Below are 14,126 nucleotides of genomic sequence, written 5' to 3' on the forward strand. Positions count from 1 at the left end.
AATTATCAATTATTTTGTGAAACATTTGAATTAGTTTTATGTCAAACAAAATAGCATGAAATAATTATCTCTTGAATGTGTTGTTTACGATTCCTCCCGCAGGGAGCGCTAGTATGATGTTGCGAAGCATTGCAGGATGCTGGATCACATGACTGAGTGGGGTTCCCAATTAAACGTTAATGTATGTAAACACGTAAGTGGTGCTTTTTAAAGTAACTTTTTAAAACATGTTTCTTAAGAATTTCAACTTCTGCATAACAGACAAATGTTTACGTTGCTAATGGCAATGTGAAATACATCAGACTTACTTTATTTAATAAGCTTGTGTTCTTGTTAAAAAATGCATTGTGTATTGCATGGTTATGCTAAACTCAACGTGAAATTGTGTCACCGATTTCAGACGTATGAAAGGATTTATTCGTATTCCTGAACATATCGACACAAACTGCAAGACAAACTTTTATGCACTAAATTTCTTTGCAAACATATTTCAATAACTTGAGATATTTGAAAAAATAAAGTTCTTAACGGTGTGTTTACATTCTGTCAAGCCCGCGTGTAAATCTCTGAAAACCTGGGTTGTCGCGGCCACAAGGCGAAGTACTAACCACTAAACGATAACGTCTAAGGGCGCTGAACTGATATTTAATAGTGTCATCAACAATTAAATCGTCACATCGATGGTGTTTCCTTTGACTACAGATGTAACAATATCCCCTCTGTAATCACCCAGTTACGATCAGACGATGGCCTTGTAAAATAATTGGAATTGTTTGTTTGTCACTGCGTGGTGCAGCGCTTCCTTGACGAATGTTGTGATTCAAGACTCCGAGGCAGGCCTGGGATTTTTCTAGCTTGTACATATTTTTTAGCGTTGCTCTTTAACCCAGCTTTCCCAACTTTTCACATTGAATGACCTTTTACATAACGCCAGCAGACCCGAATTAAATCACTTCGTTTATGCCGTTGGCTGATATTAGTATAAACACCCAGAACATTGGCAACCTCACCGCCTCTTTGTAGGATGGAAATGTAACCCTGTTCAGTGTAGGGAGATTCGGATACACATTTTTTCCCTGTAAAAATTTCGGATTACAGGTAAATTCCATGCTCAAGACTTTCAGGGTTAGAGCTGGGTCCGTAAATTTTCAGGGGAAGACGGAATGTACTATGAATTAACGCCTCAAATTGATAACAGCATTACTTTCACGATATAAAATAACACGATCTTTACGGAAAGAAATTAATGAAAAAAACCTATCAGTAAATGCCATTTGTCTTTATTGTGAGGTAAAACTACCGAAGTAGTAGTGTCCATGATAGAAGGTAAATCGCTTATTTATCTAGCCACACATTTGTGACGTATGCAAGCAATGATAGGCTACCGACATTTGCAAGTTTGCTATAAATAACACAAGTGTGGCTTCAATATTTTATCACAAATTATCGAGGTTTGATATTCCGTTTGCAAGACGTAATGAGATATTTAAATACCCGCGTAACGCGAAAATGAATCTTATGCAGTATGCTGCCAAAGTAGCTCCAGCCCAGCCTGCGCATCCGCGCTGTTGTGTTATGATATGCATATTGAATAGGCTAATCGTGAGATACCACTAAACATAGAGTGTTTTAATAGCGGAAAGCGTAGCCCCTGACTAAACTGCGCAAGTTCATATGAAATTAAACCAATTTTCGCATGACGCGGATGTATCAGTGTTATTTGAAGGCGTGGGAAGAAAACTGCGTCTGAATCAGACATCAACATACCATATGGTTCGATGACGCAGAAATAAACTCATAATAAACCTACGTGAGGACGCATATGGTGTGATCTAATGTAGACAAAATGTACATAAAAACACTATTATGTGGTTTAATATACGTGTACTTCATAACAAGCATTTCGTGCGGTATATATGCAACTATTAAGTAAAAAGAACACAAAAAAACTTAACTTTTTTATTAATTTTGTTAGAAAAGCCAATATGCGGGACACTGAAACTGGAACGTTCCCTCTGTATTATGTATTGAGCTCACATCACTTAATCAGATTGCCTTTCAAGACGTAAGTTTTTTATATAACGAAATTTAAAGCTGGGTCTCAATTGTTTATGTTTGATTCTTAAAAAGTTACAACAAAGCAGTAATACCCTAAGCATCTGTCACATATTCATTGGACGTTCGCGCGTAAAACATATTGGACGGTCACGTGGGGCGAATCAAGCTGCTGATGACTATTGATTGTTTTTAATAAATAGCGATGTGAAAAAAATGCATTAAGTCTACGGCGCTGATCTTAATTGCGACACTTAAATAATGATCAAACTATGGTAAATCAGGAAAGCTAGAAATGCTGAACTACACTTTTGTTTCGTTCATCATGATGGTGCTAATAGAGGTGACGATGACAACATTGATAGTTCATTACGATGATATACATGACGCTATTGTTGAATATTGTATACATTACAATGATAAAGAAGATGATAAAGATTACGATGTTGATGAAGATGATAGAGATTACGATGGTGATGAAGATGATAGAGATGGTGATGAAGATGATAGAGATGAGGATGCAGATGAAGATGATAGAGATGAGGATGGTGATGAAGATGACAGAGATGAGGATGGTGATGAAGATGATAGAGATGAGGATGAAGATGAAATAGATAACGATGGTGCTGTAGATGAAAGAGATGAGGATGGTGATGAAGATGATAGAGATGAGGATAAAGATGATAAAGATGAGGATGGTGATGAAGATGATAGAGATTACGATGGTGCTGTAGATGACAGAGATGAGGATGAAGATGGTATTGATGACGATGACGATGTTGATTATAGAGATGACGATGGTGATGAAGATGAAAGAGAAGAGAATGGTGATGAAGATGACAGAAATGAGGATGATAATGAATATGATATAGATGACAATGGTGAGACAGATGAGAGAGATGGCGATGGTGATGAAGATGATAGAGATGACGATGATGATGATGTAGACGATAGAGATGCGGATGATAATGAAGATGAAAGAGATGACGATGGTGATGAAGATGATATAGATTTTGATGGTGATGAAGATGATAAAAGTAACGATGGTGATGTAAATTAAAGAGATGACGATGGTGGTGAAGATAATAGAGATGATGATGGGGATGAAGATGACATGTATAAGGATGAGGATTACGATGATAAAGATGACGGTGATTTTAACCGATGGAGATGAAGATGATGATAAATATAATAGAGATGACGATGGTGATGAAGATGATAAAAGTAACGATGATGATGAAGATGCTGGAGGCGAGGATGGTGTTTACGTATGGCAAGCGGTTCGACGCATTATCCCAAGAAACTAGGTTTCTCGTGAGAATGAGAACCTAGGTTCTCGCTTGAATATTGCACATGGCTTCAAGAACTCAAGTTTTCAAATGAGAACCTAGGTTTTCATGAGAACCTAGGTTCTCATTTGAAAACCTAGGTTCTCATGAGAACCTAGGTTCTCATTTGAAAACCTAGGTTCTTATGAGAACCTAGGTTCTCAGAATGAGATCCTAGGTTCTCACGAAAAATATAGTTTCTTGGGATTATAAGTCGAACTGCTTGCCATATCCGTGGTTTTCATTTGGGAACCATAGGTTCTCTGAGAACCTAGGTTTTCAGAGAACCTCAGTTCTCATGAGAACCTAGGTTTTCGTTATGAGAACCTAGGTTCTCATGAGAATTTAGGTTTTCAGAATTACGCGTCGGACGGCGTAAACTTGCTCGTTTGGAATGATGGACACATATTATTCAGTGCACAGGATCAATGGGGTTCACATACGATTACACACGGGCTGGACAGAATGAAAACACGCCGTTAAGAACTTTATTTTGCAGATATCTCAAGTTATTGAAATATGTTTGCAAAGTCTTTAGTGCATAAGTTTTTCTTGCAATGTTGCCGATATCTTACGATTGAATAATACATTATTACACATTATCAATAGAGATAAAACTTTTATTTATACCATAACGATTGCTTACTATATCACAGACATACTTAAAATAGAAAACTGTACCGTTCAGTCGTTTAAGGCCCGAACAAGGGAACTGAATATCTGGAACTCATTTAATGCTGTAACAATGTTTTATGTAACGATTGATCTGAATTTGTTTCAATTTTTTGTCTCAAAATAATATTTACAATTAAAGATGTATTTCATAAACAGTTTAATTTTTTATTAACTCTTGGGGAGTAACATTCACGGTTTCACGCCTATTTCGTATCATTTTACACATATGCCGCCAGCGTGTATCAAGCAATGGGAGACAACTGGAGGTTAATTATGGCAAGCGGTTCGACGCATAATCCCACGAAACTAAGTTTCTCATGAGGAACTAGGTTTATGAAATCCCAAGAAACCATGTTTCTCATGAGAACCTAGGTTCTCATGAGAAACTAGGTTTATGAAATCCCAAGAAACCAGGTTTCTCATGAGAACCAAGGTTTATTAAATCCCAAGAAACGTGTTTTTTTCATGAGAACCTAGGTTCTCATAGACACATAGAACTTAGGTTCTCATTCTGAGAACTAATGTTCTCGTTTGGTATCCTAGGTTTTCACAAGAACATAGGTTTTCATTTGAAAACCTAGGTTCTCATTTGAAAACCTAGGTTCTCATTTGAAAACCTAGGTTCTCATGAGAACCTAGGTTCTCATTTTGAGAACCTAGGTTCTCATGAGAAACCTAGTTTCTTGGGATTATGCGTCGAACCGCTTGCCATATTTATGAGGACTGGATTTGAGATGAAAATAATGATTATAACGAATTCGATGACACAATTGAAAATGATGAGATGGATGGCATCGATATATTTGACTAAAATGGAAAAAGACAATTAAGTTGATGGTGGTACGAAACAATTAGTGATAGCTATCTTTTATTTTGCATTTGACACTATTACCATAGTTAATATATTTTATATACTTGTTTTTTTGTAATTACACTATCTTCCTTGTTGTTATTTTTTTTAATTACATAAAGAAACATAATATGTGTTATACCTTAGATTAAAATACTGTTGTTGGTATGTGTTTCTGTGATAATAACAATGTCAGATTTTGTTATGTATAAGGGAACCGCTATTTTTGGAAAGCTATGGATCGCCAACTTAGGAAACCTAGATATTAATCTTTATATACTAAGTATCAGCTTTGATCGACTTACCATTTTTTTCGTACACATTCGCCAATATAAATAATGTATCAGGAAACAATCTTTGCACATGTACACGTTTGAACATATGAATAGACCGTAGCTTGAAAATTAAATTGCAGGTCAAAATTTAAATCACGTATAAGCGAAGACATAATATTAAATTTATTGACTTTTCACTAATATTTATTTTATAAATTCGACTAGTTACCACCTTTAAGAAACTATTGTTTGGTAAAGCCTAGTGTGTCTCTAAACAGTGTACGTTTTTATTTAGAGTATTGTACAATATATTAAATAATATAATATGTGTTTATGGCAAGCTCATTTTTAAACAATATTGCGATTAGTCGCACGTTGTTAGATGTGTTTTGCGATGTAAATGGTAATTAATAATGTTCATATTTTTGTTAGTTGTTTTTTTTCAAAATGGCTGAATATTGAGGAAAGTTTTGTTTAAAGAGAATTTTGTTTCGTGTTCCGTAGTGCGTTTTACGACATTGGATATTGGGCGGGAATAAAACTCGGGTACAGTCTAAATTAAATCTAGTACAAAACACGCTCTCCTCATGACAACTTTAATCCCATGTTTAAAGCAATAAACTTACCAGGATATGGCCTTTCATTATAATTATTATTATTATTATTATTATTATTACTATGTTATTATTATTATTATTATTATTATTATTATTGTTACTATGTTATTATTATTATTATTAGTAGTAGTAGTAGTAGTAGTAGTAGTAGTAGTAGTAGTAGTAGTAGTAGTAGTAGTAGTATCATCATTATTATTATTATTATTATTATTATATTTTATTATTATTATTATTATTATTATTATTATTATTCCCCTAAAACTAGATTTATAATAAACCCCACTAGTTGGGCGGAGCGATTTAAATATGCATGATTGCAACACAATTTGAAATACGTTTCGGATTCGCTCGTTGATTTTTTTAACTGTTAAATAAACCACCAATGTTCCCTATGGTTAAGGTTTGCAAAGAAAAACATGCGTTTCAATTAATTCAAAGAAAGGTCGTGTTTGAAACTCTATACCCACTAATGTATGGAAAATCCAGTTGTCTGAAAAGATGTGTTAAATCGTACTAGTCCTCGCTGTAAGAGTTGCTACAAAGGTTACACACAGGACACCCAACGCATGGGCATAAAGTTCCGTAGCATTCTTTGGTGTAACATCCGTGGCACGCTTTGCGATAGTGTTTCTGACATACACACATATCATATTGAAGACAAGACAGAACGTTTTTTTTGTGTGTGGATTTACTACAAATTTATGTATTTGTAACGAATGCGAAAATTCCAGTTTATATCCTCCTGGCTATTGGCGGGAAATTTCTCCAACGTTTTATTGGCTCAATTAAGGTGCTACGCCGAAAATAGAAAAGTTACATAAAAAATAAAAATAAAAGATCTTCAAGGATTTTGCTCGTGACTGCATGTAAACTTTTGCATTATGCAACAGGTATCGATATGTCGATATGTGTTCCACCAATTAAAAGTTTGTTCAGCTGTGCCGAGACAGCGACTGTCACAGACTATGTTGTGATTAGGATTCGAACCTGGGTTGTCGCGGCCACAACGCGAAGTACTAACCACTATACGATCACGGCTGAGCGCGCTGAACTGATTAATATTGGTTTCATTGACAATTTAATAGTCACATCGACGGTATTTTATTAACTGCAGATAGTACAATATTCATTCTGTAATCACCCACAGTTACGATGGCATTGTATGATAGATTGGCATTGTTGGTTGTCAATGCGTGGTGCCGCGCTTTCGTGAGGAATGGTGTGATCGAAGACTCCGATTCAGGCCTGGGCTTTTTCTAGCTTGTCGAGAATTTTTTGTGATCTCAAAAATTTGATTTTTCCTATAAACCAATGCTCCACATATAAACAATAGATAGAGGATATTTGTTAGATTCGATGGAATATCGATTTTATTTCACGAGTGATCATATAAAATAATATTTTCACGAGTGGCGCAGCCGCGAGTGGAAATATGTATTTTTTATGATCACGATTGAATTAAAATCGATATTCCATTTAATCTAACAAATTTTCTTTTTACTTTATGCTTTTCCACCGTTTATTTATATTGTTAAAGGGTTTAACTGGATAATTTCGCTGGATTTATGATGTCATTTCGTCGCAAAAATGACGTCATTTCACAGTAAAACAGTGAAAAATATCAATATTTGTCACTGTTATTTTTCACTGTTTAAAACAATGGAATACCAGTTTTATTTCACTGATATTTCTCTATAAACCACCGGAAAGCATAAAATAAATTGATTTGTATAATTATCCTGTCTTGGTATCAAAAAAATCGATGACCTTATTTCATAAAATATGACCGATTTCACGATATCAACAAATACATGTTTGATGTGAAAATCAGTTCTCGGAATGTCTATATAAAAGGAAAACGGCGCCCATGGGAAATGAAACTCTCACTCGATGCTTATTGACTGCCATAGATCAATAACAGTTGACACATCTGATATTTTCATATACTTACACGTATTCTTACCATAGCAATCAGGTAGTTTACTATAAAACACAAGCTACTTGTTACTTGATCTATATTTCATAGTCTGAATCTGTTTCTGTACTAAATGATTAGCAAAGCGGACTACTTTAATGGGTTATGTTTTGTTATGGGTCGAACTGTTAATAGGAACGACAGTAAAAGCGTTCTAACCCATTAGTAGCATTTAATAAGCGCCAATATAACAACATGTGCATACAGTATAATTAAGTTGATATGAGAGATAGCCAAGTGTTCTAGTGTAAGTTTACTTTTATAGTTCAGTGAGCTTACCTGGACTTATTTTGAGTATTTGGGTACTTGGAGTGGGTGGGGTCCGATAAAAATACCTCCATCCCCTCTTTGAACGTCGTAGATGCATTTGGAGGGTATTTAACACATCAATTTATCTCATAGTATAGTAAAAAAATGAAAGACAATACAAGTTAACAAAATATATAGCAAGTACAGCTTTCGTTGTGTATGATTATTCTGCCTAACGTTTGTCGAATACCCCCGTCCAAAGACCGTCAACAAGCGTGCAAAGGGTCCAGCTGTCTATTTTCTTCAGGTGTATTGTGCGTTCCAATGACGACATAAGCGTTCCCACTTACTACGTTTGTACTAAGATCTCTTGGAGTTCACGCGGCGATCATCTGCGATGTCAATGTGAATATACTGCGTTTTTGACGTGTCTCCTTTGGCTCTACTGCGACCTTGAGGGTTTCGCTTCGACTTTGCACTACGATCAGTCAATTGTTGATGTTTTACTCATGTGTAAAATTGTGAATACTTCATTTGACTTTAAATTATTTCACTATTTGGGCGATATGCCCTACTCGAAATGTCGTGTGAGCGATACTATGTCGTGAGAGATGTACATGGTCGTGAACAGAGTCTACTGACGGTACCGGACGTATGGAAAGCCCAAACATTACAGCACATCAGCGACTTAAACCAACAGGACTAAGCACTTTGCTGTACTAGCCGTTTGTTATCGGAGGATCGGCACAAGATCTTCCAAATCGATAATCGGCGACGCAACGGTGACCACACTACGATCTTGGCGTGTCGTATGCGACACAAGGACTTTGACCTTGCTTGGCATGCATTTCTTATAGCTTGTACACCGCTAGGTCTCCGAACGTCCTCGTTTAATTTGAACTTGTTCAACGTATCAATAGTAAGGTCGCCACCTTGGGCGTCCTTGGTGTTTGGACGCCGTCAGTGACCTGGCCGCGTCCATCCCGTCCAGTATTGGGTTTTCGTAAGAACGTAAAAAGAACCGTGTCCGGTTTTATTATAAATTACATACGAAATCGTTGAAATTCATTCTTTGTGTCAACAATTACTTGTATGCTGTGTGTGGTGAAACTGGAATGTTCCAGCTGTATGTTTTGAGCACACATCATTAGTTCAGTTTGCCTTCCAAGACGTTAGTTTTTTATTAAACGAAACAACAAGATGGGTCTCGAGTACCGGTATGTGTTTATGTTTGATACCAGTATTACCCTAAACATCTTTATCGTCACAAAGAGTTAAGGTAAAAGCTGTAAATGAAATTAACTGGAAAGACAATTGAGTGTGAAACTGAACAATGTGTAAAACTGCATACACACGCAAAAACATGTTAAAAACTATGTGTATACGAGCCATATGTGAATGCTATTTAAATGCTTCTATTTGATCATGCAACGAAACTCAATATTAGCTCACACAAACTTGAAATGAAAACTAGACGATACCAAAAAATGCATTTTTAAGATATACTTTGAAAGTGTGATACTTTTGAAGAAAGAGAATAAACTTTTTGTTAAGTTGTACTTTTAATTCTTAATATTACAGAAATACAACGTAGAAAAATCTGTTGAATATTTTAAAATTCTCAATATAGCATATCAGTGAAAGTATGTATAATGTCCAGTGAAAATTATGGAACAGTTACTGCTGCATTAAGTTTTATTTAAGAATGCTTTCTGATTCGATCAGATTCTTCATACAATTATACCCGTAAGCTTTGTAAATGCGTTTCTTGTTTCGCACCGAAAAGGTGGCACGTAGCAATCGTACCGTCGGTCTGCAAGTCCGGTCTTCTGTTCGAACGTATGTACATCCGAATATTACTATCTCAGTCATAATTTGTCCATATATGGATGGATTTTAAAGTAACTTGCAGAAGGTCTAAATGTAGCCAGGGTGCAGAATCAACGGGGTTTCCCATGTTTTACACACGAACTGGACAGAATATAACCGCACCATTAAGAACTTTATTTTTGCAAATATCTCAAGTTATTGAAATACATGTGAAAAAATCTTTAGTGCATAAAAGACAGATTTTTCTTGCAGTTTGTGTAATAATAGTAGAAGTAGTAGTAGTAATAATAATAATAATAATAATAATAATAATAATATTATTATTATTATTATTATTATTATTATTATTATTATTATTATTATTATTATTATTAATTTTAATACTAGCAACAACAATAATAATAATAATAAAAGCTTTATTTACAGAAGGTAACACATATAGACAATGACATATTATACATATTATGCAGATGAGTCAATGCTTTTTTTCAATGTGGCCTTCTTTAAATAACATACACAAATAGGTCTACAACAAGTAAAACATTCAAACAATATTTTCTTACACCCATACATAACACACATTTTGCGTTTTAGACAGACAAACATGAAATATCATTGATTAGAAAATAACATGACATCAATTATCATTGATAAGAAAATAAATGTGCTTTGTATTGCCTTTTAAAAGCAGAGATAAAGCATATGCCATTCTTATCCCAATTGGTATACTGTTCCAAATATCCATGCTATGGTATGTCGAGATCTTAAGGTATCAGAATAAATCCTTGAATACGTCTGAAATCGTTGACAAAATTTCACGTTGCGTGAAACATAACCGTGTACAATGAATGCAGTAAATACAGATTTTTTAACAATAACACATGCTTATTAAATGAAGTAGTTCCGATGTATTTCACGGTGCTATAAGCAGCATAAAAAAATCTTTCTTTTATGCACTAGTTGAAATTCTAAAAAAAAAATATATATATATATATATATATATACATATTAAAAGTTATTTCAAATAAAGCACCACTTACCGTCGTGTATACATCCATTACAGTTAAAATGGGGAATCCCACATAGTCACGTGATCCTGCACCATGGTAACCCTTTTTTGCGATGATGTGTTACATGCTACAATTGTTGAACCATCTCAAAGGGAAAGGTAAGACTTAGAAGTAAACGGACAGAAATGGTAAACATTTAGAATTATTAATAGAGATATTTGAAGAATGTTTAAAATGTAGGACTCATAATTAAACTTTTTCTGATCTCCAATGTGTATAGTTTCATCAACATGTAGATTCTAACAGTTTTTCGTGACAGAACAGAATCGCATCCGTGCTGTAATACTCGGTCCATCTTAGACGAAATTCATGGGACGTTCGCGCGTCCAACACTGATATATATTAGACGGTCACGTGGTGCGAATCAAGCTTCCGATGACTACTGATTGTATTACATATACAGCGATGTGATACACGTATATATGCATTTAGTCTATTGCCCTTATCTGAATAACGACAATCAAATCAGGAATCAGGACCAAACTATAGAAAATAAGTAAAGCTAAAAACTCGGAACAAATACGTGAATACAATATGTCGTAAAGCACATTACTTTTGTAAAGTTCACTTTCTTATATGCATACTATAAATTGTTCGTCCATTGCCTTCGTCAAAAGTATATACATGTATATAAACACGAACGTAATGACGGTAATGATATGATCGACACCGTAATTGTTACTCGCGTCGCTTGTATAAACAAAAATAAAATAGAGGAGGATCTAGTTGTTGAATTATAAGAACGCACATTACCATTCTAGGCATGAAAAAATCTCTGCAGAATTATGTTTGGTCCTATTATTTATGTTATAGATATTCTTGGTACTCATTATAAACACGTAATTTACAAAAATATAAACGTTTTGTTACAACAAAAGTGTACTTCCTTAACTGGTATTTGTTGAACAAATGCCATAGATAAGTTTGCATTCCCAAATGACCGAAATTTAGCAAGTTCGATTAGCGTTCAAATTCCACGCTTATTAAATAATTCCAAGAAGGTGTTAACAGTAAGCTAGTAAGCCACGACGAAAATAGTACAGTGCAACAATGACAATTGTTCAAAATTCGATCAGTTGCTGTATTAAGCATTCAATCGAAAACCAAAAATACACAACGTTTGTGTGATCATAACATACGTCATGACGTATAAACCTATGACGTCATTTCGAATAATCACATAGTGACGGCGTTATAAAGTTTTCATAAATAAAGAAGAGGAGCGCAAATTTTCGATGATGACGGTGACAACAGAGATGACCATCATGATGGTGATGATAGAGATGACGTTGACAGCTTTGATAGTTCATTTGTTATATTACGATGATTTACATGACGCTTTTGTTGAATATTACATACATTATTATGATAAAGAAGATGATATAGATTACTATGGTGATGAAGATGATAGAGATTACGATGGTGATGAAGATGATAGAGATGAGGATGATGATGCAGATAAAAGAGATGAGGATGGTGATGAAGATGCGAGAAATGAGGATGAAGGATGATATAGATGACGATGGTGATATTGTTGATAGAGATGAGGATTGTGATGAAGATGATAGAGATGAGGCTGAAAATGAAGATAATAGGGATGAGGATGATGATAATAGAGATGACGATAATGATGAAGACGATAGAGGAGACGATGGTGATGAAGACGAGAGAGAAGGCGATGGTGATGAAGATGATAGAGATGACGAGGATGATGAAGATGATAGAGATGGCGATAGTGATGAAGATGATAGAGATGACGATAATGGTGAAGATGATAGAGATGACGATGGTGATGAAGACGAGAGAGAAGGCGATTGTGATGTAGATGGTAGAGATGACGATGGTGGTGAAGATATTAGAGATGACGATAATGTTGACGATGATTGAGATTGCGATAATGATGATTAAGATGATAACGATGATGATAATGATGAATATGACAGAGAATTCGATGGTGATAATAATGATAAAAGTAACGAGTGTGATGACGATAATAGAGATAACGATGGTGAAAAATATGATGGATATTACGATGTTGATTAAGATGATAGAGATGAGGATGACGATGATATAGATGTAGATGATTTTGAAGATAATTGAGGTGAGAATGATGTAGTAGAAAATAGTGATGACAATTGTGATGAAGATGATAGAATTACAATGTTGATCACAATGATAGAGATGGTGATGAAGATGATAGAGATGAGGATGGTGTTAACGAGGACTGAACTTGAGATGAAAATAATAATTTTAACGAATTCTATGACACGATTGAAAATGATGACATTGACGACAAAATAACTAGTGATAGCTATCTTTAATTTTGCATAGGACACCATTAACATATTTACATATTTTTTATATTTACATATTTTTTTATTTTTGTTATTTCACTTTCTTCCTTGTGTATTTGTTTTCTGAAATGACATTAAAGAAACATATATGTATTATATTTTTGATTAATATACCGTTGTTGGTATGTGATTCTCTGATAATTATTATGTCACATTGATTGATGTTTAAGGCAAGTTTTGGATATCACTGTTAAGAATCTATTGTTTGGTAAAGACTAGTGTGTCTCTAAATAGTGTACGCTTTTATTTAGAATATTGTACAATATATTAAATAATATAGATTTGGTTTATGGCAAGCTCCTTTTTAAGTGTAAACAATATTGCGATTAGACGTACGTTGCAAAATGTGTCAACTTGAAATAGTTTTATATAACTACAGGATTTATTTTCGCAATCAACGGACTGTATACTCATACAGTCATACTTATAAATAATAAAAGTTTTAATGAAATGTAATGGGTCAAATAATACACATTTCATATGGAACACAATTCAAAATCCAGCAGTTACTTTACCTTTCATGATTAACTTAATGAATTTATTAAAATAAATTAAATTTACAAAATAAAGTACATAACAGTAAGTTGTTTCAAAAAAAGTTATGAACACAAAGTCATTTACAAGTTGTTTCTTTGAATAAGTAATATATAGTGGATGGCGGTATTTATGTTTTCTCAGGGTGTTCGAAGAATCTAGAGTCCGAGAAGTTTCAGGATTGCGACCCAACAACCTGGGGTCCGAGAGTCATATAAGTGATCATTTGGCCATCATGCAATATTTTAGGGCAATTCCCTTAATATTTATTTTGACGGCGTTTTTTCTATTGTAAAACAATCTAAGTCTCAGAT

General features: G+C 34.4%; 2 protein-coding genes across 2 annotated transcripts; both read left to right on the plus strand.

Moving 5' to 3' along the window:
* Positions 1-960: 960 nt before the first annotated feature.
* LOC127878372 (prostatic spermine-binding protein-like) lies at positions 961-7,060 on the plus strand. The gene is made up of 3 exons (XM_052424898.1): positions 961-1,019; positions 2,566-3,047; positions 6,948-7,060. The coding sequence occupies exons 1-3, from the start codon at positions 961-963 to the stop codon at positions 7,058-7,060; spliced, it is 654 nt and encodes a 217-aa protein (XP_052280858.1).
* Positions 7,061-12,100: 5,040 nt separating this feature from the next.
* Positions 12,101-13,371, plus strand: LOC127878193 (prostatic spermine-binding protein-like). Its single transcript, XM_052424676.1, has one exon. The coding sequence runs from the start codon at positions 12,317-12,319 to the stop codon at positions 12,809-12,811; it is 495 nt and encodes a 164-aa protein (XP_052280636.1). The 5' UTR covers positions 12,101-12,316; the 3' UTR covers positions 12,812-13,371.
* The last annotated feature ends 755 nt before the right edge of the window (positions 13,372-14,126 follow it).

Source organism: Dreissena polymorpha, chromosome 4 (genome assembly GCF_020536995.1).
Source record: "Dreissena polymorpha isolate Duluth1 chromosome 4, UMN_Dpol_1.0, whole genome shotgun sequence".
Classification (NCBI taxonomy): Eukaryota; Metazoa; Mollusca; class Bivalvia; order Myida; family Dreissenidae; genus Dreissena; species Dreissena polymorpha.